This window comes from Macaca nemestrina, chromosome 10 (genome assembly GCF_043159975.1).
Source record: "Macaca nemestrina isolate mMacNem1 chromosome 10, mMacNem.hap1, whole genome shotgun sequence".
Taxonomy (NCBI): domain Eukaryota; kingdom Metazoa; phylum Chordata; class Mammalia; order Primates; family Cercopithecidae; genus Macaca; species Macaca nemestrina.
Window position 1 is genome coordinate 110,855,715 of NC_092134.1, and position 27,848 is coordinate 110,883,562.

Here is a 27,848-nt window from a genome sequence, read left to right on the forward strand (position 1 = left end):
CATGTTTTCATGTGGTTGGTACCAGCCTCTGATGAGGGTATCTGCCTTTATTTTAAAAACAATCATTAGTTTGTCATTACAAACATGACTAAATTGCTAGCAATGTCCTTCATAACCAAGCAAGATTTGTTCTCTTCTACAATCCTTTATATATAATTTATCCTCCATTCCAAGAATATTAAATTCTAAAGTTGCCGACAATAAATCTCAAAAGAAGGCAACACATTCTACAGAAGAAAAAGGAGCAAATAAAATAGAATTATATAGAAATGAATTAGAGAGGCTTGAGGCCCTCGAGTTCTGAAATGATTTCACTATCTGGCACATAGTGATGATCATTAAATGTCTGCTAAAGGAATGAAAATTCAAGTATTAGGGATAATTCTACAGTGAGACATACATTATAAGCAAAGTAGTTAGCTTTCAACTTTAAGATGTTTGAAAACTCCTTATGAATTCAACATAGCATTGTAGTCATTAAAAAATACTCAGGGCGGTGTGTGGTGGCTCACGCCTGTAATCAGCACTTTGGGAGGCCAAGGTGGGTGAATTACTTGAGGTTGGGAGTTCGAGACCAGTCTGACCAACACGGAAAAATCCCATCTCTACTAAAAATACAGTATTAGCCGGGCATGGTGGCTCATGCCTGTAATCCCAGCTACTCAGAAGGCTGAGAATCACTTGAACCCGGGAAGTGGAGGTTGTGGTGAGCCGAGATCGCTCCATTTCACTCTAGCCTGGGCAACAAGAGCGAAACTCCGTCTCAAACAAACAAGCAAACAAACAAAGCCAAACCAAACCAAACCAAAAAACCTGCAGATATTTTCCTAGCATGATGTAGTTCAGTCTCTTGTAATACAAATTGATATATTATAAATTACTTCTTTCTTTCCTTTTTCACATTGAAAACCTCACTTGGGCAATTTAGGTAGTAGTATTTAAAAGTAGCCCGGCCGGGCGCGGTGGCTCAAGCCTGTAATCCCAGCACTTTGGGAGGCCGAGATGGGCGGATCACGAGGTCAGGAGATCGAGACCATCCTGGCTAACATGGTGAAACCCCGTCTCTACTAAAAAATACAAAAAAAAAAAAAAAAACTAGCCGGGCGCGGTGGCGGGCGCCTGTAGTCCCAGCTACTCAGGAGGCTGAGGCAGGAGAATGGCGTGAACCCGGGAGGCGGAGCTTGCAGTGAGCCGAGATCGCGCCACTGCACTCCAGCCTGGGCAACAGCGTGAGACTCCGTCTCAAAAAAAAAAAAAAAAAAAAAATAAAAGTAGCCCATATATGGGCTATTGGGCCTGGGTATGGCCATCCATAATGACATGTTCAAGCAACAAAATGGACAAAAGAACCTTTGGAATGCACTTGGTTGTTCAAAAATAGCAGGTGGTTGCTTTAAAAAAAAGACTATGGAATTCAGATTTTTCTTTAAGAATTTTGTTTATTGCAATAGGATTATCAAAGAAAAATTAAAAAGTAATGAAAAAATTAAAAAAAGAATTTTGTAGCTACCCTTCCTATAAAACTTATCCAGATTACTTCTTGACCTATACTTTGCGAGCAGAGGAAATCTAGCTACATTAACTCAGTAGCTCTGCAACTTCTAGGTACTTTCTTACCTGAACAGTATATCCTAAGTACTGTAATTCCTGCATTGCTTGCACATTTGAGTTTATTATTCCATCTCTGTATTGCAATAATATACTTTATATAAACTTTCAAGAGAAAAAGCATTCAAGGTATATGTGTGTGTACATACTTATATATATGTATATATATACTCCTGTAAACCATAATTGGAGTTTAAAAAATATTGTTATGGTATTTACAATTTTCTTTCTTTCTTTCTTTCTTTTTTTTGAGATGGAGTCTTGCTCTGTCACCCAGGTTGGAGTGCAGTGGTGTGATTTCAGCTTACTGCAACCTCCAACTCCTGGGTTCAAGTGATTCTCCTGCCTCAGACTCCCAAGTAGCTAGGACTACAGGTGCGTGCCACCATGCCCAGCTAATTTTTTGTATTTTTAGTAGAGATGGGTTTTCACCATGCTGGCCAGACTGGTCTTGAACTCCTGACCTTCTGATCCACCCGCCTCATCCTCCCAAAGTGCTGGGATTACAGGCATGAGCCACCACGCCGGCCGGTATTTGCAGTTTTCATACCTTCAGAGGCATATAATAATTTGAAATTATTTTTGGAGGATCTGTCATAAGTCAAATAAATATTTGAGACAACCCAGGACAACTGTTGAAATTCTCTTTAGAAAGAAGGCAGAAATTTATGATTAGGGTCCAATTTGCCACCAGTGGAACACAGAAACAGCTATTAAGCTTATTCATGTTTATTGTCATAAGGACAGGGATGGCATCATATCAACCAATGTGACCACTATAACTTCCAAACTCATTTTAGGTCAAATGCAAAGATTATAAACTAAAGTTTTGATTAGCGATAAACCTATAATAACCTTGAAAATGTCCATTAATTTCTTTAAATTATATTTACATATTTATTATTATTATTATTATTTTGAGACAGAGTTTAGCTCTTGTTGCCCAGGCTAGAGTGCAATGGCTTGATTTTGGCTCACCACAACCTCCGTCTCCTGGGTTCAAGGGATTCTCCTGCCTCAGCCTCCTGAGTAGCTAGGATTACAGGCATGTGCCACCACGCCCAGCTAATTTTGCATTTTTGGTAGAGACGGGGTTTCTTCATGTTGGTCAGGCTGGTCTCGAACTCCCTACCTCAGGTAATTCACCCACCTTGGCCTCTCAAAGTGCTGGGATTACAGGCATGAGCCACTTTGCCTGGCTATTATTATTATTATTATTAATTTTTTTTTTTTGAGATGGGATCTTGCTCAGTCGTCCAGGCTGGAGTGCAGTGGTGCAATCTTGGCTCACTCCAAGCTCCGCCTCCTGGATTCACGCCATTCTCCTGCTTCAGCCTCGCCAGTAGCTGGAATTACAGGTCTGCGCCAAATATTTAAAAAATTAAATAATTATTTAATATTTATACTATTATAAATAATTATTAAATATATTTTAAAATTTTTTAAATATAATAAACAGCCAGGTGCAGAGCCTCACACCTGTAATCCCAGCACTTTGGGAGGCCAAGGTAGGCAGATCACCTGAGGTCAGGAGTTCAAGACAAGGCTGGCCAACATAGTGAAACCCTGACTCTACTAAAAATACAGAAATTAGCGGGGAGTGGTGGCACTCACCTGTACTCCCTGCTACTCAGGAGGCTGAGGTGTGGTGGCACATGCCTCTAATCCTAGCTACTCAGGAGGCTGAGGCAGGAGAATCACCTGAACCCGAGAGGCAGAGGTTGCAGTGAGCTGAGATCACGCCACTGCACTCCAGACTGGGCATAGAGCAAGACTCTATATAAAAAAAAAAGTGTGTGTGTGTGTATACATATATGTACACATATATATGTATATATATGTGTATATATATAAAAAATATATAAATTAGCTGGGCATTTTGGTGGAGACCTGTAATTCCAGCTACTTGGGAGGCTGAAGCAGGAGAATGGCGTGAACCCGGGAGGCGGAGCTTGGAGTGAGCCGAGATCGCACCACTGCACTCCAGCCTGGGCGACTGAGCAAGATTCCATCTCAAAATAAATAAATAAATAAATAAATAAATAAATAAATAAAAAATTAATAATAATAATAATAGCCAGGCAAAGTGGCTCATGCCTGTAGTCCCAGCACTTTGAGAGGCCAAGGTGGGTGAATTACCTGAGGTAGGGAGTTCGAGACCAGCCTGACCAACATGAAGAAACCCCGTCTCTACCAAAAATGCAAAATTAGCTGGGCGTGGTGGCACATGCCTGTAATCCTAGCTACTCAGGAGGCTGAGGCAGGAGAATCCCTTGAACCCAGGAGACGGAGGTTGTGGTGAGCCAAAATCAAGCCATTGCACTCTAGCCTGGGCAACAAGAGCTAAACTCTGTCTCAAAATAATAATAATAATAATAATAATAATAAATATGTAAATATAATTTAAAGAAATTAATGGACATTTTCAAGGTTTTATAGGTTTATCGCTAATCAAAACTTTAGTTTATAATTTTTGCATTTGACCTAAAATGAGTTTGGAAGTTATAGTGGTCACATTGGTTGATATGATGCCATCCCTGTCCTTATGACAATAAACATGAATAAGCTTAATCGCTGTTTCTATGTTCCACTGGTGGCAAATTGGACCTCCACTGCCTTGGCTTCCCAAAGTGCTAGGATTACAGGTGTGAGCCACCACACTCGGCTAATTTTTATGTTTTTTGCAGAGGCAGGGTTTCGCCATGTTGGCCAGGCTGGTCTCCAACTCCTGACCTCATGTGATCTGCCTGCCTTGGCCTCCCAAAGTGCTGGGATTACAGGTGTGAGGCTCTGCACCCGACCGTTTATTATATTAAAAAAAATTTTTCCTAGCCAACCAATGCATGCAAGATGTCAGTATATATCCTCTGCTGTGCACTGTTTCAGGCACTGGAATACAAAAATGGGTAAAAAAGAGATAAAATCCCTGTCTTTAAGGAGCTCATATTTTAATGAGCAGTGTCCTTTTTCTTTCTGTTTTGTTTTTGTTTTTGTTTTTGAGACAGAGTCTTGCTCTGTCACCCAGGCTGGGGTGCAGTGGCGCAATCTCTGCTCACTGCAACCTCCGCCTCCAGGTTCAAGCGATTCTCCTGCCTCAGTCTCCCGAATAGCTGGGATTACAGGTGCCTGCCACCACGCCAGGCTATCTTTTCAGGTGTTTATAATATAGTTTTCATATACAGTTACAGGAATAGTATGTTACAGAACCTAAAGGAAAAAAAAGAAGTATTAGTTGAGTTTAGAAGTGGGTTTATACTGTATGTACTAGGAATTGCCTGTTGAATTAACATTTCAGAAGTAACTATTTAAATCTGTATTGTTGACATTGCAGTGAAAGCAGCGAAACTTGTCAGCAGATGATTAAGTTTTATGGTTGATTTTCACACTTTTGTAGCTTGGGACCAATATCAAGTTTCTGGGAAGAACATCCTTCCTCTCTCCCCACCCTCTGTCATTAACCCCGGGTTTCTGCCTGTTGTGTTAAGTGTGTCCTTGGGATAAAGGCGAATCATAATCGTTCGGTTTTCATTTTCCTCTTATTAATCTGAGAAGAGTTACTTCAGTTTTTTTCTTCCGGAGTCTAGAAAGCGCTTTGTTGAATTATTACATATTCTGCATGGAAAAGTCTGTACGTCACTTGTTATTTTTTCAATTCCCAAGACCACCAGTTAGTGGAATTATTTCTGGGTGAGTGGAACACCCTTTACAAGCTGCTAGAGGAGGTATGCCTGTCCCTAGGTTATTGGCTTTCCATTGCCTAGTCTTTTATAGAAAGTGGCACTGTTCCCACGGAAATAAACAATCATTCAATTTGGAGAGACTCGAAATCTTAAGGCCGAAGTGAGAAAAAAATTGGATTGTTATGGGTTAGGTTACTATTTGAGAAGGGCAAGCGGGAGTTAGCGAATGGATAGGCTGTTAAAATGGGACTTTATTAAATGACTCATTACAACTGCACAAAAACTAAACCTTTGCTGGCCCCAGAGGATTTTTTTTTTTTAAAGTTTCAAAAACCTAACTTCAAACAAAATTTAGGAAACGTGGGATTAGTATAAGTTCAGTCTGGGTGCTTACAAGACCACCTCCTCTGTCACCGAAAGTGGACACAGGTGTGAGAATTTTGCAACAGCAGCTTTCAGAACAATTTTTCGGCGCTCAATGGTGCCCCAAGAACTTCGGGGGTGGAAAACACGCCAAGCAGCGAAGACTTCCCCTCGGTTGCTAACCTTTCCCTTTCCCACCTCGCCACTCCCTCTCCGTCGCGGCCGCCAGCCGGGGGGCGTTTGTTTATGTGACGTCCGGCGTAGTAAGCAGTCCCCGCCCCCGTTTCCCTCTGGCCGCCGCGTTTCCCGCGCCGCAGAGCTTCTCCCCTTAAAAGGACAATAGAGGCCTCGGGAGCGCGCGCGGTCGCCGGGACTTCTCCCCCTCCCAGCCCGCGACGTGCGCGCGCCCGTATGCAAATAAGTTCGATTCAAGAGAATTTTGTGCCGGGAGCCGCGCGTGCGCAGAGGGAAAGCGGAATCTACACCTTCTCGGCCAGCGGTAGCAACTGCAGAACTGCAGGAGACAATCTTTCTAGACAAGGCAGTTGAGGAGGAGGGAGCGCTTGAGGGGACTGGCCTGGCGTGCACTCCGCACCTCGGGGACGTTATTGCACGTGGAACGGCTGCTTTTGGAAGGTGAGTGACTCTCACCATGCGTCTAGTGCAAAACTGTCTCATGAGGCTTTGATTTCAGAGTGTTTTTTTTCTCTCTCTTTTCACCTCCACCCACCTCCCCCCGTCCTTCCACATACACACAGGAAGTTTTGTCTTGGAGGTGGCATTGTTGGGAGCGCTGTTTTCGTGATCTTCAGACCCCAGGTTCTTTGGTACGCGCTTGTTTAGTGTGTATTTATTAATTGGGGAGGGTATTTGAGGCAAACCGAAAGTCTCGGGGCGGGGGAAGTGAGTGGAGCCTAGGCATAATTGAGGAGTCGCCGGAGTTGAGGGATCCACGTTGAAGGTGACAATGACTTTTCTCCGCCGCAGTATTCTCTCGCGGAAAGGAGCCCGGCGGCCGAAAGGCCCGAGAGGAAAGCGACTGGCTGGCCACCGCGCAGCGGCCGGGGTCGGTGCGTCCGCGTGGGCGCGAGGCGCGGGCAGGGTCGGGCGCCGTTGTGAAACCTCGTGGTTTAGTTGACTGCAGCCCCCGGGCTAGGGTGGACAATAAACGCCATTCGCTCGGAAACTTAAGTTGCCGTCCGCTTCCAAGCTGGCGGCCGAGGGTCTTTAAATCGGCCTTTGGGGGTCAGTGCTGGGCTCTGCCGGAGCGCACGCGGCGTGGCGTTGTTTGCTCAACTCCGGAGGGATGCGGATGCGACAATGAGAGCAACACGCGGTCGCTTAAAAACAGCCCGTCTTCCACTCTCCTGCCCTCTTGGGACCGCGCCCAAGAGCGTCTGGTGTCCGGGGTGCCTTCGGAGCCCGAAGTTTTGCTCCCCGTGCGTTCACCTGTAGCGTAGGTGTGGGCGCCACGGCGAGGGCTTCCCGTTTGTGGGCGGCCGTCCGCGCTGTAAGATGGCCAGGGAAGCCAACTTGGCTGGGGACGGAGGCGGCGGCGTTGTCTACGCCGCAGGAGTCAGTGAACTCCGCGGGGCACTGCTTTTTGTGCTCTACGTGAGAGACCACGTGCTTCGGGCTGCGACCCTGGTCCTTGTCCGAATGTCCAGCCCCGCGTGAGCCGTGGGATGCGGCCGCCGTCAGGCAGGTCCGGCCGGCAGGACAATGTGGTTTGCTGATGATGGCGTCTTGCCAGTTTAAAAAGCAGAGTGAAAGTCGCCAACTCTCCGCCCGTGCGGGGCGGGTACTCCGGGCGTTTCTCATCAAGGACACTGCAAAACTTTGATTAAATGGGCCCGCTCCCGAGGGTAGGGCCGGGGGACCAGGCTCCGGACTCTTCGGGGCGCGGGGTCCGGACCCCTACCCGGGGTGATCGTCCAGTGTCCGGCCCCTGCGAAACGCTCCGACATCTCTGATGCTGCACGTAGGCAGCGCCCGGCTGGACAGAAAACAAAGGGCTGCATGTGCCCGTGCGGGCCCCCGGCGCTCGGGGCGGCCGCCTGGGCGGAGGGACGTGCGGGTCGGAGGCCCTCGAAGTTCGGGCGAGTTTCGGGAGGGGCTTTTGTCCCTCAGCCCCCTCGTGGGGAAACTTTGGCGGCGCTACTTGTGCGAGGTGCCATGCTGGTGCGTAGGGAGGCGGCGTGCTTCCCCGCTCCGGGCGTGCGGGCGGGCGAGGGAGGCGGCAGTGCCCGGCGCTCCAGCCCTGGCACCGGGGGCTGCGACGGCCGAGGGGTCCGGAGAGCGTGGCCCGGACTCCTCGGCCGGTTCCTCGTGGCCGGGGAGCCTGTGTCTGGGAGGTCTGTGGGTTCGCCTTTGAAGTCGAACTGTTGCCATGTTTGAATTACGTCAGGGCAAAGCCATGAGGAGGAACAAGCCCCGGCAGCGCGGCGTGCGGGAGGCGCGGCCTGCGGGAGGCGCCGGGTCGGGCGGGCGCGGGGCCCGTTGTTCCGGCGCAGGTGAGGGAGGTGGCGGCGAGCGACGCGGTTCACCTCCCGCTGCCCTCGCCCTCGCTCTCGCCCTGGCGAGCGGCCCCCGCAGGAACTTTCCTCCCGACGCGAGATGTCTTATTTACCAACAAATCCACCAGGGAGCATTCTTATTTGCTGGCTCGGCGTCTCTCTCGGCGGTCACCGGAGTGCCCGAGGGGGAGGCGCGATTTACGGAAGGTGGGGACCCGAGGGCCCTGGGAGGAGCGGGGAGGCATTTTACTGCTTTCGGGGAAACGGGCGAGGGCGGCTAGCACCTCCTCTCCAGCCGAACTGTGGCCCGCAAGTCCAGGGGACCCAGCCCCGACGACGCCCGATAAACCACCGTGGGGAAGTTCCGGGGCTCCCAGTTGCCTACTAAGGGAAGTGAGGACTGTGGGCGAATTGTGCGTGCGGCCAGTTTCTTTGTGTGTTTCTAGGGGGTGGGGGGGAGCGGGGAGGGGCAAGGTTTGTTTTGGTGTGGGGGGAGTTGGTTTATGGAGGTGGTAGGGCGGTGCAGTTTGTTCTGGTAACTATGACCCTAGTCAATTTCTTTGTTTTTATTTTCTTCCTGTAACCTTCCATTACTTCAGGCACTCGGAAGATTAGGAATTACTGTTGAGTTAAACAGGGACCCTATCCGAGACAGTTTTACCCCAGCAATCCTTTCTCCCCCTCCTTATGTTGTCCTAAGGAGGGTTAAGAAAAGCTTTTCTTTTTCTTTTAATAATTTAAAAATGAATTTGACCTTGTTATTGAGCATACACTGAAAGCACCTGTTTTTGAACTGGAATTTGCCAGACTTGAAAAGCCTTTTAATATTTTATGTCGCAAAATTGAACACATTTAGTTGCCCAATCTAAATTAAAGTCTGGGAGTTTCTGGTGGAGTTCCGGAGAAAACCCTCATGGCATTTAAAGTATTTATGTAATGATTTTGGGAAGGGGGATCTTTTTTAGCCGAAAGGTATGCGTGACTCAGTGTTTGGTGGTTATTCACTGCCTTATCTTAGGATGACCTTGAAGAAGCAAATGTTTAGGGAGTTGGGCCTTTTGGAAACATTGTAAGGAGGCTGGGGAGCTGGCTGCGGAGGAAGCTGCTCAGGAAGATGTCACAGGGTAACGGCTAGCTTCTTCCCAGTTCCCGTGAACTGGGGTTGACCTTCTGGTTACCCCTCCTAGATTTTTCTTTCAAGCTAACCTTTTTTTTTTTTTTTTTTGTATGTGGCCCCAGGCATAGCTCAGAAATTATGCTGGTTTGACACATGGATGCTTCTTTGGTATTTGGGTTTTGCCTGTAGTCTAGACATCCGATATGCACCATCGTATCTGTTGCTTCTTTCCTGATTTCTGCTGCATTTGAATCATGTTTAAGGCTTAGAATCTAAGTGATCATTACTAGGAAATAATACCCTTAAATGCCCTGCCCCCACACACCAAAAAATCGATACTAGTTGGAATTCATTTTTTTCTTTTCATTATTTTGTTACTAATAAACCTATTTTTCCCAAGTTTTGGTTGACCAAATTACAATACCAAAAGGCAACCAATATTAGTACATTTCTGTAGTAAATAGAAAGAGCATGTCAAGAAAATGAAAAACTTTGGATTTAATAACTTTGACTTTCCTTTGGCAGCTATTTCCCTGGGTCGTTATTTAAAATGCATATGACGTGCTTTGCAAATACGCTGAGATTATTTGAGTTGTTTTTCTTAATTAGTATTTCATAGCTAAGTTATGGCTAGAATTTCCATTTCCTAGCAGGTTTCATATACTACATACAGAGCTTAATGGTTTTTGTTTTACTAATTAGATGATGTAAAACAGAGATTTGGATTATCAATGTGAATGAATTCAGGGTGGGAAAGATCCACAGACAAGGTCTCTACTGTCTTCTCTTTGTATTGCTTTTGTGAGAGGTTGGAAATACGAAGTTCAATTGGTAGAATATTCTAGATCACTGGTGGACAGCAGGCCCCAAGTCTGTCTGTCCTTGCACAGTATTCTTAATGCTGTATATCTGGAACCTGAATGATCAATTTTTTTCCCCCCCACAGTGGTTATCAAGTCCTGGGAAATCTTGACTCATAGGGCTCAAACTCAGACATATTTGTGTAAGAGAAGCAATTTAAGAACCATTTGACATGTAAAATAAAAGTTTTTCACTGGGAAAAGTGTAAACTTATTTTAAATCTAAACCAACTACACAGGGCTCTTATGAGGATAAATTAATCAATTTACCATGCCAGGCACATAGTAGGTTGCTTTAAAAGTATGTCGTTTTCGTTTTTTCTTAAGAGATGGTAGGAATATAATTGGCTGAGCAGAAAAGGAACACAAGGATTGAGGCACAAAGTTTTGCTGTTCAGAGGTTTCTGAGTTAGTAATGCTTGGGTTTCAAAGCTGTCATCATCTTATAGTCACTTTGTGATCTAGTTTTTTTCATCTGTAAAATGGTAGTAATATGTATTGTAAATAAGTTGTAAATAATTAAGCAAGTGACATGATTGATAAATACTAGCTGCTGTTGTCCTCACGACACTGGGAAATAGACATTCTATATAAAGTAAAACGGAGGCCTGGGTCAGTTGTTGTTTCTGGGGAAACATTAAGTAAATTTTTAGTGGAAAGAATGAGTGTCTTTGGTCTCTTCCCTTACCTTATGAAAGCAGTTCTGGGAAGACCCTGCCCTTGACTCTTGGTTGTCTTTTCAATTCTGATTCAACCATTTTACATCAGAAAGTCCTGTGGAAACCTGGAAAATGTCATTTTTCTTTCTTCCTGATTTCTCTTGTCCACACTTAGTTTTGATTTTGGGGTGTTACAAATTGAGACTCTTTTCGTTGTCTTTTGTTTCTCCAGTTTTTTAATTGAATCTGCAACTAGGATTTTTCTGTATTATGGAAATAATCTGGAAATGCATCTAGTCCAAAAAGGGAGTTTGTTTTCAAGGTAGGGAGGTTTTCTCTTTGCCACAGAAATACTAATGTCACAGGCACATTGCTGTTACATATTCAAGTATGAAAGTCACAGTTGAACTAAAATAATTTATTTCTAGTTTTGTATTTAGTTGTTTTCCACCTATTACAAGTTTGGTTTGGCTTAATGTTGTTTTAATTTGGTTAATGTTAACTGTGCTGAGTTGAAGTAGCTCTCATTTGTCATTTCTCCCCACACTAGTCTAATTTCCTTCCCCCGGTCCTGCTTGAAATAAGCAAGAAACATTTTTTCCTATAGCTTTTAAAACCTCAAGCTTTTTTTCCTACAAAAGTCTATAGACCAAATGTTAAAGAAAAATGACTCCTTTTTAAAAACATTAAAAATATTTCTATAATCAATAGCGCAAACAATGACTCCTTTCAAAACATTAGTTTGTAAAATTCACGTCTTTATTGTAGACACCATTTCCCATTCCATGCCCTTAAAATATACTGTCTATATGGCTGCCCAACTCTTTGAGTAGTTAGCAAATTCTACCTGTTTCCGTATACTATGTACAACCTGGTTGTAATACAAGAGTTAGTTTCTGCTCTGCAGCGGTTTATTATTGAGTAGAGGATATAATGCAGTAAACAAGAAGTGAAATCTTATGTGGTAGGTGTCCTAATAAAAGTATGGCAGCGTTTTGTAAAAGAAGTAATTCTTAAGAGAATTTCCCAGGTCAAGGGGATGGAGGGTAAGCTGTCTCAGACAGAAATAATAGCCTGAGTAGAGGGTGGCTAGTTATTAAAGTTGGTTTGACACTCTTAGAATATCAGAATTCCAAGTTAGGAGCAGCTGGTAGGCAGGAGCAGATCCTGAAAAGCTTTGAATTCCTTGCCAAGGAGTTTAGATACTATCATGAGGCCAGCGTTGCTACCTTGGAAGGGAAGATTAATAGTTGAATTTTAGGAAGATATCACATGTTTAAAGGATGTAGGGAAGTCAGTTACAAGGTTCTGACAGGAGTTCATGCACCATGATGAGGAATAAACAGGCAGTGGGGATGGAAGTGAAAGAAGAAACAGAATCTCTAAGGACTTCACAATAAATTTGATGGAGGGCCATGCAGAGGGTGAAGGAAGAGCTCAGTTGGCTTCCAAGTTGTTTTTGTGTGACTGTGGATGATAACCAAGATAGGTAAACAGAGGAAGAGCAGATTTGGAGGGAAGATTGTATAATCAATTCTCAGGGTATTTAAAGGTTGGAATGGATTGGTGATCAGTTGGCCATATTTATCCTAGAGCTAAGGGGAGAGATTGGACCAGGAAATGAATAATATTGGGTTATTACCAATAAGATTGTTAGTAACTTCCTGTGAGTGAATTGCCCAAAGACAGAATGCAAAATGATACCTGAAATGTAAGGGAGAAAAAAGAGAGAAAGAAGAAAGATTTGTGAGTAAACAGAATTGTCAGAGCTGAGTGCATACCTCGTGCCAGTCTTTGTGTTGATGCTTTACAGATACTATTCAGGAGATTTGGGATTTGTTATTATTATTATTATTTTGAGATGGAGCTTTGCTCTTGTTGCCCAAGCAAGCTGGAGTTCAATGGCACGATCTCGGCTCACTGCAACCTCTGCCTCTGGGTTCAGGCAATTCTCCTGCCTCAGCTTCCTGAGTAGCTGGGATTACAGGTGTGTGCCAACAGGCCGGGCTAATTTTTTGTATTTTTAGTAGAAACGGTGTTTCACCATGTTAGCCAGGCTGGTCTCGAACTCCTGACCAGGTGATCCACCTGCCTTGGCCTCGCTTAGTGCTGGGATTACAGGTGTGAGCCACTGTGCCCGGCCTGTCATTATTTTATAGATGAGGAAACCGAATTAGTGAGGTTAAGGAACTTTCCTGAGGTTTAGGTCAAATCAGGTGTGTATACTACCATGTATCCATTTTCTTAACATTTTTATCAAGTTTGAAAATGGGAGAACAGCTTCATAGAAGAGTATATGGGCCCATTTCATGACCTTAAAGTCTCCCTGAAAAGGCTAAGTTCCTCTTTTCCCACAGACCTGGGCTTAAAATCTTTAGTAATCAGAGTTTTATCTTCAATTAAATTTGTTGTACGTATCTTGGGATAGATAGCGTTTATTTTTCTTTAATGTGCAGCTCTTATAAATTCAAGGAAATAAACAGAATTTCCTAATATTACAGAAGGGCAAATAAAATTAGTAGTGACTTCCTAGTTAGTTGTAAAGACAGAAGCAGAAATAGACTCCAAATTGACTCATTGCAGACTCAAGTATAGTTTGATATATATATATATATATATTTTTTTTTTTTTTTTGTACTTTTAGTAGAGATGGGGTTTCACTGTGTTAGCCAGGATGGTCTCAATCTCCTGACCTCATGATCCGCCCACCTCGGCCTCCCAAAGTGCTGGGATTACAGGCGTGAGTCACCGCGCCCGGCCTGAGTATAGTTATATTTTCTAACTCATAATCATCCCTTTAAAGCGAATAAGTATTCTTTCTGACACTTTGAATTTTTTTTCATCCACTGGAATTCCTCTTAATCTAGAATTGGGAGACCTAGTTTTTTTTTAACTCTACCAAAATTGGGGAGGGGCCTGATGGTTTTTTACACTATCTAAAGCCCAGATACTTGAATTTGTAATTTTATTTTTAACCTATGCCACTTCAGTTGAAGACTTATTTCTGAGTTTGACCTCTTTCCTGTATAGGATGAGTTTTAGGCTCTTCTGCCAAGTGTGGATTCCATAGACAGCCACAGTTATAAATGCTTTACCGTCTAATTTCTCAGAGACAGGGCACGTGTTTGCAGAGGCTGTTGGCAAACAAGTGGGGTCTGCTACCCTTTCTCAGTTTTCTTACAGACAGATTTACATTTGTCCCTTAAAGTAAGCTAAATTCAGGAATTTTGCTGAGATGTAGGCTGGTATCTAGAAGCGGGTAAGAGGAAATAATGTCTTACTGCTCCATGGCTTTCCTTAACTGCTGATGAAACATGTCTCATTGTTGGGGAATACTGCAGCCAAGTGGCCTAGCAGCGGGAGAATACAAAGCATTTAGTCCTGTTGACCCTTTGTGAAAAGTGTTGCTCCAGTTACACTGTTAGTGTTTACTGGATCTTGTGCTTAAATGTGATTCATGATAGCATATGATTGACTAAAATGGTGTCAGTGGTGGCATTACCAGTTACAGGAACTCAAGTATCCCCCCATAGTTTGTGATCACGAATATTTTTTCTTGTTTATTTCTTTTCCTTTCCCATCATCCTGCCATTTCTAGTTTGACTCTAAAGACATGCATCTCCTTCACTTCAAAGTTGTCTTTGGTTGCTTAGTTCTTTTTGTCTTTGTTCTCTGCTGCTTCCTTCCCACTTTACAAATCCTTTGCTTGTCTTCTCTCTGCAGTTTCCTTCCCATTCTGCTCTGTGTGTATTTTGATCTTACCAGTCTAATTCGTAGTCTCTCCCATGGAGTGTATTTTCTAATTTGTATCTCTCCATCTGTATGTCTTTGAGGAAGTTTATTTAAGCTCTGTGCTTTTTTAGATTACTCTTAAGGTGCGTCTTGATAACCAAGGTTATTGGGGAGTGATGCTCTTGGTTAAAAAAAAAAAAAAAAAGCAGGAGGCAGTAAAGTGAAAGTAAGCTTCTTTTATGCTTGCACTCCTCAGAGGCAACCACTACTTACTATTTTTAAAAACCAATTTTAAAAGAAGTTTGTGTACTCACAGTCTCATTTTAAAAACATCCTGTGAGATTATACTGTATTACTATTGTTCAACTTGCTTTAAAGGTTGAAACAGCATTCTGTGGTGTTTCAAGCATAATTTAACCAGTCTGAAAATTCATTGACATTTAAGTCACCTCAACTACCTTGTGTGTGTTTTTTTTTTTAAAGACTTAGGCCAGTTGATTTTTAGAAAGAAAAAATGATAATTAGAAGCTAGGATTTTGGTTTATTGGAAACTTAAGGATAGTTTCATTTGGGAGGTTGTTCCCCTAATTTGTGCATATCAAAATTTCAGTTCCCAAGATGACTTGGACAAGTTGTGAAGTTAACTGTTGATTTACCACATTTGACTATTGCTCTCAATTTTCTTCCATATAGTCCACCCAGTGGTATGATTGAGTTTCGAAAGGTACTTTTGAATATAAAAATAACCCTTTACTTCTAAATATATAAAAAAGCCAGAAGAAGGAATCTAGAGAGTGGAAGTGGAAGTTATATTAGAGTAACTAATGGTGTCCTTCAGAGCATACATACCAACTAAGGAGAGTTTAACAGATGTTAAATTCATCATGATAAGAACCCTCTCTATATCCTTAAATGTGAGTTAACACCCTTATAAGATTTAAAAAGACAAGAAAATAGTTGAATTAAATTCATGGCCTTTTCACTGTCTCCTGATTCCATATTAAAAAGGTTACTAAAGCTCTAAAATTTGCATTTCAGTATTTTTCATTTTGTTTCCTGGTTGGAGCTTAAAATGAACAAGTATTTGGTATTGTTGAGATTTATAAGAGTTAATCTTTAATCTTATTTATCAGAAAACTTTTCGTAAATAGCATCTTTAATATAAGCTATTGCTGTGAATCTCTTTTTCTTTCTTATGTATATTATTATATTCAGTAAACTTATGTGTTTAATTAGACATTATTCCTGATCTTTGGCTTCCCAATTTCATTAGATGAGATTAGAATTGTCCCTTTTGTATCTCTGATATATCGTGGTTATCTCATCCTTTTCTTGACTCATCAGCACCAAGGTTAGATTCATTAAGTTGATCATTAAATTTATATGAAACCCACAGCTTTAAAGTAGAAGAAAACCCCACAAATCAACCAGAACAGATGTTTAGAATTGATTGTCGTGTTTTAAAACTTTATTTTTTTTGTTTATATACATTTTGTCCATGTAATTACAGTTATCTTTCTTAATTGCTTTTGCTCACTTAGCTATTACCTTTAATCTTTTTAACTTTGGGATATTCAATTAATTTGGTCAGAACTATAATTATAGCATGGTTTTTTTTTTTTTTTTTTGACGTGGATTTTCGCTCTTGTCCCCGAGGCTGGAGTGCAGTGGTGCAATCTCAGCTCGCTGCAAACTCCACCTCCTGGGTTCAAGCAATTCTCCTGCCTCAGCCTCCTGAGTAGCCGGGATTACAGGCGCCTGCCACTACTACGCCTGGCAGATTTTTTTATTTTTCGTAGAGATGGGGTTTCATCATGTTGGTCAGGCTGGTTTCAAACTCCTGACCTCAGGTGATCCACCCAGCTTGGCCTCCCAAAGTGCTGGGATTACAGGCTTGAGCCACCATGCCCGGCCATGGTTGATTGTTTTTAACTGTTACAGTATTAAAACAATTTTTGGGTTTTTGGCTAATAGTAGTCAAAGAAAGAATGCCAGTGAAAGTGCTTTATAAAATGTAAAGTGCTATACAAATGACAATTTAAAATTTAAGCAACACATTTATTACACTTGTGAAAACAAATAAAAGAAAAAACTGATCAACACAGTCCTCCTCTAAATTTCTTTCTGGCCCAGAAATGTGTGTACATGCAAAGGCAGCTATGTCAGAGATAAGCATTACAAACTCCCATAAGTAGGCATGTTTTAACTGTAACCTTTCAAATCCTGAGAAACTTCTCAAAATGTTTGTCCTATTTGAAGAAACTTCAGACAGCATACTGTAGACAGACAGATAGATGATGATAGATAGTGTCAGAAGAAAAGAAAACTGGCCCAAGATGGCTACAGTTTGGACATATGCATGATTAAACCACCGCCTTCAAACTAAAGCTGACCCCTTGGGTTTGTAACTGGAGTTTGTTAAATATTTTACTGACAGATACTGGTTGTAAACTTGTTTGGCAGATATAGAACAAAGGCAGGATGGAATCAATCATCCTTCCACCAGACCCTAAGGTGCCTACACAATTATTAACTTTTCTCTCCTGCCCACTCAACCACATATTTACTTTACTTTAGGCATAACATCACTGAATATGAACCAAATTATCAACTATTGCTTCACCATACTGCACATATTTTCCTGTTTAAAATAATGTATAAAGACCGTGCCTCATGCAGTCTACTTCAGAGCACAGATAATAACCTACTGGAACTCATGCTTCCTGGGTGCGCATCCTCAAGCTTTGTGTTTGCAAGCAGCACATTCAGATTCAGAACACCTCCTGACTTAGTCAATCTAATGAGAAGGTATTAAAAATTATGGAGAACAAAGCCTCTAAATCGACTAAATCCCCTGCAACTGCAGAACATCTGATTCCACCTTTAGAAACCCCAGCTGGGTTAATATACAGTACTTAGGGTGCCTCATTGTGTAATCACTTAAACAAATGGACTACGACAACTTCAGAATGACTCTACATCACAGTGGCCTAAATGCAGATCCTTTGATATGCCAAAATTGGCATACATGCAGACCAGGATGGAAGGTGCTAGTGCAAAAATTAAGCAACCAGAATGGGGAAGCTACTTCCAGTGGTATCTTGAAAGTAGTAAAAGTGGGTAGGATGATCTTTTTTCCTTACAGAATGCTAATAAACAACTTAGAGGTGGTAACAGATAGCTCTCAGATATACTCTCTTATTAAAAAACAATCTTCAGAAGTACCTTCTTTACTCTTTGGTGCCTCCTTCACCACCTACACCTTCGCTCTACATCTTTCTAACTCCCCAGGCTGGATCTAATTTTTCTTCTTCTCCCATCTCTTTCTCCTTGTCTGTCACTTGTTAAACAGACTGTGACAGGGAACATGGCTCCAAAGGCCCCTGCTCTTGTTGTCTTTCCACCTACCCTGGCAGCAACCTCTTGTGCAGAAGTGAGGGACAGGAACTCTACAGGAATGCTTCCTGTGGTTGCATCATTCTGGGAACAGCCTATGACAGGTGGGGGATTCCTAATTCTCTTTCTCTTTTTTTAAGGGATTAAAACATTTAATTGGCTGGGCGTGGTGGCTCACGCCTGTAATTGCAGCACTTTGGGACGCTGAGGAGGGTGGATCATCTGAGATCTGGAGTTCGAGACCAGCCTAGCCTGGTCATTATGGTGAAACCCCATCTCTACTAAAAATACAAAAAATTAGCCGGGTGAGATGATGGCCCATGTAATCCTAGCTACTTGGGAGGCTGAGGCAGGAGAATCGCTTGAACCCAGGAGGTGGAGGTTGCAGTGAGCCGAGATCGTGCCGTTGCACTCCATCCTGGGCAACAAGAGCGAAACTCTGTCTCAAAAGAAAACAAAACCAAACAAAAAACCATTTAATTATACATATACACACAGATATTACACATATTCAATGCAATAGCATTCAGAATCCCAGCAGGATGTTTGTGGAAATTAACAACTTATTCTAAAATTGTTTTGATAATGAATAGGGCCAAGAATAGCGAAGATAATCTTAAAGAATAAAGTTGAAAGACTTATCAGGTATGACTTACAAAGCTGTAGTAATTAAGATAGTATATTATTAGTGGATAATATACAATTATATAAAAAGAATAGAACATTCAGATACAGCCCCATATTGGATTTTTGACAGCAGTACCACTGCAGTGCAATACAGAAAAGAGTGATCTTGGCTGGGTTTGGTGGTTCACATCTGTAATCCCAGCACTTTGGGAGGCCAAGGCGGGTGGATCACCTGAGATCAGGAGTTCGAGACCAGCCTGGCCAATATGGTGAAACCCCGTCTCCACTAAAAATACAAAAAATTAGCTGAGCATGGTGGCGGTGCCTGTAATACCAGCTTCTTGGGAGGCTGAGGCAGGAGAATCGCCTGAACCTGGGAGGTGGAGGTTGCAGTAAGCCGAGATCGTGCCATTGTACTCCAGCCTGGGCAGTAAGATCAAAACTCCGTCTCAAAAAAGAAAAAAGAAAAAGAAAAAAGAGTGATCTTTTTCATTAAATGGTGGTGCTGGGTGATCTACATATCCGTGGGGAAGAGGGCCAGGGAAGAATCTTCGACCATTACCTTTAATACCATGTAAAAATACCACAAATTCTAGAACAATTAAAATCTAAATTTGAAAGGAAAACAAACTTCTGGAAGATAATAAAAGAGATTATTTTCCGGACCTGGAGGAAAGCAAAGGTTTCTTAATCAGGATGCAAAAAGAGCTAGCTACAAAAGAAAATGCTGATAATTTGTACTACATTAAAATTAGGAACTGAAGTTCCTCAAGACTCAGTTAAATGAGTAACAGTGCACAGAGTAAAGACATCTGTGAAACATATAACCACCAAAGGTCTTGTATCCAGAAAATAGGCACATGACTGAAGAGGATACCTAAATGGCCAATAAATATGAAAGAAAGGTCTAGGACCCATTTGGAATCAGGGAAATACTCATCAGAACCACACAGTGAGATGTCACTGAAATAAAAATGGCTGATACCAAGTGTTGGCAATGATCTGAAATATATGGAGCTGTCATACAATGATGGTATGAGTGTTAACTGGTACCATCATTTTGGGAAACAGTTTAGCAAGATCTACTGAAGGCAAATTTACACATTTTCTATGACTCAGCAGTTCTGTTCCTAGAAATACTGACACACACACACACACACACACACACAGAGACACACACACACCCAAAAAATACATAAAACAATGTTGAAAACACATTATTTGTAGTAGCCAAAACTGAAAATGTCTCAAAATGTCTATCGACCCTAGAATGGATATGCCGTCACACAGTGGAATTCTATACAGTGAAGAAAAATAAAAAATACAGCATGGATTAATCTCAGAAATGTTGAACAAAAGAAGCCAGACTGAAAGGGTACATTCTGTATAGTTCCAATTAAGTTTAAAAACAGGCAAAACCAGTTGATGGTGATAAATGTCAGTTGTTACCATTGGGAACAGTGACTGGGATGAGACCTGTAGACTGCTGGTACAATCCTCTTTCTAATCAAAAGTTACTTCTCCTTTGCCAGTGTTGTCAAACAGCTGAAAGGCTACCATAAACAAAGTATCAGGGGCACCCAGGACCAATTAAAAGGCCACACACTGTTGAAAAGATATTAGTCATTACAGTGGAAATATCTGGTGGATGCCACCTTCATCAAGTTATCAAACGTAGCATCACCAACACTGGGACAACATTCCTCCCATCTTCCGTCTGACCCACCACTCCACTTAAAAGTTCCACCATCTTTGGATTAGGCTGGCTTTCTCCAAAAATGTTCAAGTATGGAGTGATAAAGTCATTGGGAGACATGAAAAATTCACCATTTTTCTCAGTGCTTGCATACTTCAAAAATGTTGTTGTAAGCTCAGTTGGATCTGCTCTCTTGGTTAAAGCCACCTTGGCAGCTGCCATGCATGGCCCTGGGTCCAGGGGGCTGCGGGAGCTACTCACTGGCTTGCTCGTGCTTGGTCCCAGTGGTTCACTTCCAGTACCAGCAGTGTGTGTGCCCAGCCTGCCTGGAGTCCTGATTCTTTATCAATCCTAGTCGAAGGCCAAATTTTGGGCCATAGTTAAGGAACTTCCTGATCCTTATGAAGATCGGATTTGCTTTACCAAAGAATTTGAACTCACAATTAAAATCTATGACCCAGGTCATTCCGACATTTATCGGCTTGTCTACATGCTGGTTTCAGCTGCTTAAGCTAAGGAATAGGTAGAAAAAGCACAGTGTGGTTGGATCCCCTAACAGATCTTGTTCCTGAAAATCCAGTATGACCTCTGCTGCAGCCAGCTCCCCAACTTTGAGAAGATGGCTCAAAGATGCGTGGGTATGAGCAGCTTCTCTGTTAAATGCCATTCCCTTGTTTTTTTCAAAAGATCATAGATTATGGCCGGGCACTTTGGGAGGCCGAGGTGGGTGGATCATGAGGTCAGGGGTTCGAGACCAGCCTGGTCAACTGGTGAAACCCCATCTCTACTAAAAGTACAAAAATTAGCCAATCGTGATGGCACATGCCTGTAATCCTAGCTACTCAGGAGACTGAGGCAGGAGAATTGCTTGAACCTCAGAGGTGTAGAGGTTGCAGTGAGCTGAGATTGTACCACTGCACTCCAGCCTGGGCGACAGAGTGAGACTGTGTCTCAGGAAAAAAAAAAAAAAAAAAGATCATAGATTGGATTAAAATCCAGCAATGCTGCCAGAATCCGGATGGGCCTGTTGTAGATTTTTTTTTTTACCCACTTTGATAAAATATGAAAACAATATTGCAGATGTCAGTGGACAACTTGGAAAACAATAAAAACGACACATTATTAAATTAAGATTTCCCAAACAATTTGGATGATGCACTACCCACTATTGTCAAATGTCACATGACTGACTAGGTGATGGCCAGAACTAATGACAGGTCAACTTAGCTGACCAGTTGTCCTGTACAGTCATAAAAAAGGAAAATCAAAAGGCTGTATACTTAATAATGGCAACAGTTAACCTCTTAATACTCCCGGGCCAAGAAGAAGAAAATTAAGTCTATTGGTCCTAAGAGCTCTTCTCCCCTTGTCTGTCACTACTACAAGAAACTAGGGCATTTTAAAAGGAATTGCAAGATACTGAAATGGAAACAACAGGATGATAAACTGGAAAACTAGGAATCCTCTGAGGAAATAGGGGGTTTTCATTTCTCCCATTATGCTGCTTTAACTCACTCTTTGGGGAAAAAATAACACAATAATCGGCACCGGAGCTGCAGTATCAGTTATAAATTCCACCTTACTTGAAAACCTCATTTCTCAGAGGAATGAAAAAGTTAACATGGTGGGTATACCTAATAAACCTATCTCTTGGTTTAAATTCACACCTGTGCTTTACTGGTTCATTGGGTTTGGCTTCCTCCCAAGGGCTATGAATATGATACCCTCAGCCAATCCCGTGTTTTCCAGATATGCCCAGAAGTGCCTGTTTAACCTTCTGAATTGAAATTTCCACAACATCCATAATGCTCATCTCTTTTTCCTCAAAGTGGGAAATGTTTCTGGAACTCGAACCATGGGATTAGGGAAAGCAAACCAAATAATGCTCTCATAATATATCACAAGTTGGCCGGGTGCGGTGGCTCACACCTGTAATCCCAGCACTTTGGGAGGCTGAGTTGGGCGGATCACCTGAGGTCGGGAGTTTGAGACCAGCCTGACCAACATGGAGAAACCCCATCTCTACTAAAAAAAATACAAAAGTAGCCGAGCGTGGTGCATGCCTGTAATCCCAGCTACTTGGGAGGCTTAGGCAGGTGAATTGCTTGAACCTGGGAGGCGGAGGTTGTGGTGAACCGAGATCACACCATTGCACTCCAGCCTGGGCAACAGAGTGAGACTATGTCTCAAAAAAAAAAATCACAAATTGATGTTAGTGGTGTAAAGACACCCTCATGTGATTGGGAAAATGGGAAAACGAAAAGAAATATAATAAAGGGAAGGAAACCATAAGGCTTCTTTTAAACTTCAGCTTTTCTACTAATGCCAGAAGCTGAGCGTTTACTTGAAACTATGTCTTACCAGCTGTGGTCCCAGTCTAACACAGACATAGGAAAGATACTCTCAGCTGCTCCAATAAAGGTTGAGATTAACACTATGAATCCCTTGCTTAACGTAAAATAATAGCCACTATGGCAAGAAGCCTTAGGTGGAGTTGCCCCAATCATGAGATTATCTTGAGAGAAGTTTTATTATTCCCTGCACCAGTCCCTGCAACACCCCCATTTTCCTTGTCAGAGAACCAAATGGGAAGGGGATGGAGATTTGTACAGAACTTAAGGGCTGTAGACGGTATTATAATACCTAGATATCCAGTGCTTCTTAACCTTCATACTTCTGTGTGCCATACCAAACATCAATGACGATAGTGTTCTTTTTTTTTTTTTTGAGACGGAATCTCACTCTGTCCCCTAGGCTGGAGTACAGTGGCACAATCTCAGCTCACTGCAGCCTCCACCTCCCGGAATCAAGCGATTCTCCTGCCTCAGCCTGCCAAGTAGCTAGGATTAAAGGTGTGCACCACCACACCCGGCTTATTTTTGTATTTTTAGTAGAGACGGGGTTTCATGATGTTGGCCAGGCTGGTCTCGAACTCCTGACCTCAAGTGATCCACCCGCTTTAGCCTCCCAAAGTGCTGGGATTACAGGTGTGAGCCACTGTGCCTGTCCCTGACAATATTTTTCAGTTGTGGGTCTCTGTAGTGCCTTTTTAAAGCATCCCTATACATCCAGGTAGTCAGTATTTGTTTGCCTTTACCTGGAGAGAATGACGGGATACTTGGACTGTGATGTCACAGCGATATACAGTGCCTCTTACTTTTCCCAAATACTGAAATACGAATTTAGCAGACTCGGACTTCTCTCAGGGGATCCTCATCCCTCATCCAGTGTGTGCATGACCTCCTCCTTTGCTCTGACACACTTTCTTCCTCTGAAGAAGAAAACTTGTACTTACTTCAGCAATTGGCCATTACAGGGCACAAGGTGTCTAAGAGTAAACTTTAATTTTGTCTTTTGTCTTTCTCAAGTCAGACATGTGGGACATGTCATGTCAGCCAAAGGATTGAGCATCAATCCTGATAGAATCAAAGGAATCTTAGCTTTTTTAATGCTTACTACTAAAAAATAGCTTAGAGGGTTCTTGGAGTTGGCTTGCTATTGTAGAAGCTGGATACTAAATTTTTATCATGCGACTCAACCCTTTTATATCTGTTTAAAGAATGACCGGCCTGGTCCCATCATGTGGACTCGTGAGGGACAACCAGCTGTGCAACAAATTAAAGAAAGATTAGTAGGCCAGGTGCGGTGGTTGATGCCTGTAATCCCAGCACTTTGGGAGGCCGAGGCAGGCAAATAGTTGTGGCCAGGCGTTCAAGACCAACCCGGGCAACATGGTGAAACCGTGTCTTTACTAAAAATACAAAAATTAGCTAGATATGGTGGCAAAACGTCCATAGTCCCAGTTACGTGGGAGGCTGAGGCAGGAGAATCGCTTGAAGGAGGCAGAGGTTGCAGTGAGCTGACTGCCTTCCAGCCTGAGTGACAGAGCAGGAGTCTGTTTAAAAAAAAAAAAAAAAAAAAAAAAAAGATTAATAAATGCCCCAGCAATAAGACACCCAAACTATGAACTTTCTTTCTCTTCATGAAGATGGGGAAACACATTTGGTATGTTGACTCAAACATGGTGACCAGCAAAGACCTATAGGCTATTATAGTCAGCAGTTAGATCCAGTGACTCGAGGGCTGCCCCCTTGTGTAAAGGCAATATCAGCTACAGCCCTTCTCTATAAAAATTGTTGGAGAGACAGTCTTGGGGTCCCCTCCCTTACTGCCTTCATTCCACATTCAGTTGAGCTACTTCTGAATTCTCATCATAACTTAACACTTATCTTTCAATAGATTGACTTCCTATTAGGTCTTAATTTTACTATCCTCTAATGTTACTGTCTCTTATTGCAATGATTCTAACCTGGCGCCTCTCTCTCTCTCTCTCTCTCTCTCTCTCTCTCTCTCTCTCTCTCTCTCTCTCTCTCTTTTTTTAGACAGGGTCTTGCTTTGTCACCCAGGCTGGAGTGCAGTGGCATGATCACAGCTCACTGCTGCCTCGACCTCCTGGGCTCAGTTAATCTGCCTGCCTCAGTCTCCTCAGTAGCTAGGACTACAGGTGTGCACCATTGCACCTGGCTGATTTTTGTATTTTTTGTAGAGACAAGGTTTACCATGTTGCCCAGGCTGGTCTCGAACTCATGGGCCCAAGCAATCTGCCCACCTTCAGTGGTACTTGTGGATCTCTGTAGTGCCTTTTTAAGCATCCCTATACATTCAGGTAGTTAGTATTTGTTTGCCTTTACCTGGAGAGAATGACGGGATACTTTAAATGTGATGTCACAGGGATATACAGTGCCCCACTTACTTTTCCCAAATATGAATTTAGCAGACCACAAAGTGCTAGGATTATAGGCATGAGCCACTGCACCAGGCCTGGCCAGTCTTCTGACAAGATCTCTCATGACTTCATCCTGATGACATACCCAACTTTTTACCCCAAGGACAGACCTACAAGAATCACCACTAGATAATGCCTAGACAGAATGGTTTACAGATGTATCTTACTTGAGGGGAGAAGGTAGTAAGTTTAAAGCAGGATGTGCCATGGTCATTGAAGCTGGTCTTCTTCAGGCTAAGTCAGCCCAAGTGGCTGAACTGATTGCCATGACTCAAACTTGTCAACTAGCAAAGAATAAAGTGGCAAAAATTATGCCCCTATGCATCCAGTGGTGCTCATAACTTGGGAATGCTATGGAAAGAGAGAGGGTATTTAACCTTCTCAGGGCAACCCATAAAAAATGGACTAGTCTTGGAGCTCGCTTTTGGCAATTATAAAGGTTCCAGGCCGCTCTGAATTAGACACAACATAGAATCAAGGTAGTCAATTTGCTGATGCAGTAGCTAAGAGAGCTGTGTTTGAGACACCAGTCCGATCCTTGGAATGACTGTGAGACTTAAACAGTTAAGTCTATGCTAAAGGAAATCCAAGACTTAGCTTCCACCGAAGAAAGATCTACCTGGAAATGAAAGTGGGGGTACTTTTTCCCCCAAACTGAACTATGGTATGGACCTAATGATAAACCCATCATCCTAGTGGGGTGTCAGATGCCCTTCATGGAACACATTTACAGCTTGACCCATTGGAATTCAGATAAAATGATATCCTATTATAAACAATATTATTGGAAACTGTCATCATGGCACAGAAGATTGATTCACAGTGTACCATCTACCCAAAACACAATCCTGGAAAACCCCTTTATGGGGCTCAGGGTCATTTTCTTTTTCATTATTTTTTTTTTTTTTTGAGACGGAGTCTCGCTCTGTCGCCCAGACTGGAGTGCAGTGGCGCTATCTCCACTCACTGCAAGCTCCGCCTTCCCGGGTTCCCGCCATTCTCCTGCCTCAGCCTCCCGAGTAGCTGGGACTACAGGCGCCCGCCACCGCGCCTGGCTAATTTTTGTATTTTTAGTAGAGACGGGGTTTCACCGTGTTAGTCAGGATGGTCTCAATCTCCTGACCTCGTGATCCGCCCGTCTCGGCCTCCCAAAGTGCTGGGATTACAGGCGTGAGCCACCGCGCCCGGCCTATTTTCTTTTTCTACCTAGACCTTTTGAGATGTGGCAGCTTGATTTTATCCAGCTGCCACCATCTTAAGCATATAAACATGCATTGGTAATGACATGCATGTCTTTGCATTGGGTAATGCAATTGCCCATCCTGCTGATGGTCAATGGTAGTGGGTAAAATCTTATTAGAAAGGATTACCCCATTGTGAGGAGTCCCCTTTTGAACTTCACAGCAGTAGGGGAACTTATTTTACTGCCCAGGTCATGGAGCATTTGTAAAATTTGGGGCTGGGCGCAGTGGCTCACGTCTGTAATCCCAGCACTTTGTGAAGCTGAGGTGGGCGGATCACCTGAGGCCAGGAGTTTAAGACCAGCCTGGCTAACATGATGAAATCCTGTCTCCCCTAACAATACAAAAATTAGCCGGTCATCGTGGCGCATGCCTGTAGTCCCAGCCACTCAGGAGGCTGAGGCAGGAGAATCACTTGAACCCGGCAGGCGGAGGTTGCAGTAAGCCAAGATCGCACCACTGCACTCCACCCTAGGTGACAGAGCGAGACTTGATCTCAAAAAAAAAAAAAAAAAAAAAATTGGCCTGTATTTCAGTATTTTGATTGTGCCTACTACCCTTAGTCCTCTGGATTGGTAGAATGGAGCAATGGAATAATAACACAATTGGCTAAGTCCCTGGATTGGTGCAATGGACCAATGGAATAATAGAAAAAATTGGCTAAATTTATGGAGGCTTTTCGCCTCTGCTGGCCGAAGGCACTTCCCTTGGTATTGTTCAACCTTTGATCCATCCCTTTATCAGCTCTCTTCTCATGAAATTGTAACTGGAAGACCCAGGCACGTGGGAATCAAGATGACTGATCCAAATTTACTGAATGGGGACATCTTGCACTATTTTAAGGGACTCATTCACCAACTCATGAAAAGGCAGACCTTAGTGCAAGACACGTCCCACAGTGTACTCCTGGGAGATGAAGATTCTGGTCATGACCTCCAACCTGGAAGTTTTGTCTGTTGGAAAAGACATCTCATAAAGGACTCCCTCCAGCCTTGGTGGTGGAGGGGCCCTTGCCAGGTACCGTTGAGTAATCCATGCACAGCAGAGTTAAAGGGTGTAGACTCACGGATCCATATCTCTCACCTTAAAAAGGCACAACTTCCTGAATGGACCATGACTCCCACCAAAGATCCCTGTCTCTGATTCACCAAACAGCTTCAACCCTGAAACCAGGACGAGAAGTTGACAACATCTGAGTGGACAGCTAATTGACCCAAGACTTCAGAGCAGGCCTGTATGATCTCCTGTCTAAACATTCTTACAGTATTATATTTACTTTGGGGACTATTGGCCTTGTCTGCTTTGACTCAGATTATAGGATATATAACCTGGTTAATGTTTCCATACACATGATGGCCACCAATATATATATACACTTGACTTTTCAGGGTCTCTGCTGGTGATGGAAAAATAGTTCATGAGCTAAACTTTTCCAAAGTGTGGCAGATAGAGGCAGTCTCTCAGATTGCTGGATTTGTCACCAGCTTCCTAGGGCCATTCAATATCATTACATACTACTTGTTGCACCTGTGATTGATTTTTCTGACACTCCAAATGTTACCATATA

At 43.0% G+C, this 27,848-nt stretch overlaps 2 protein-coding genes across 6 annotated transcripts in view; one reads left to right on the forward strand and one right to left on the reverse strand.

Annotated features, from left to right (window-relative positions):
• Window positions 1-6,010: 6,010 nt before the first annotated feature.
• SINHCAF (SIN3-HDAC complex associated factor) overlaps window positions 6,011-27,848 on the forward strand; it is a 46,449-nt gene continuing 24,611 nt past the window's right edge. The window contains exons 1-2 of one of the 5 annotated variants that reach the window (XM_011745735.3): window positions 6,011-6,287; window positions 27,374-27,515. The gene's annotated coding sequence lies outside the window, so the exon portion shown is untranslated. Of the gene's footprint in view, window positions 6,288-6,456; window positions 6,479-8,174; window positions 8,375-8,426; window positions 8,581-27,373; window positions 27,516-27,848 lie in introns of those variants that run through there. The other 4 variants (XM_011745734.3, XM_011745738.3, XM_011745733.3 and 1 more) reach the window with 4 other exon arrangements.
• LOC105484262 (uncharacterized) lies at window positions 6,555-7,583 on the reverse strand. The gene has a single exon (XM_011745732.2). The coding sequence runs from the start codon at window positions 7,470-7,472 to the stop codon at window positions 6,993-6,995; it is 480 nt and encodes a 159-aa protein (XP_011744034.2). The 5' UTR covers window positions 7,473-7,583; the 3' UTR covers window positions 6,555-6,992.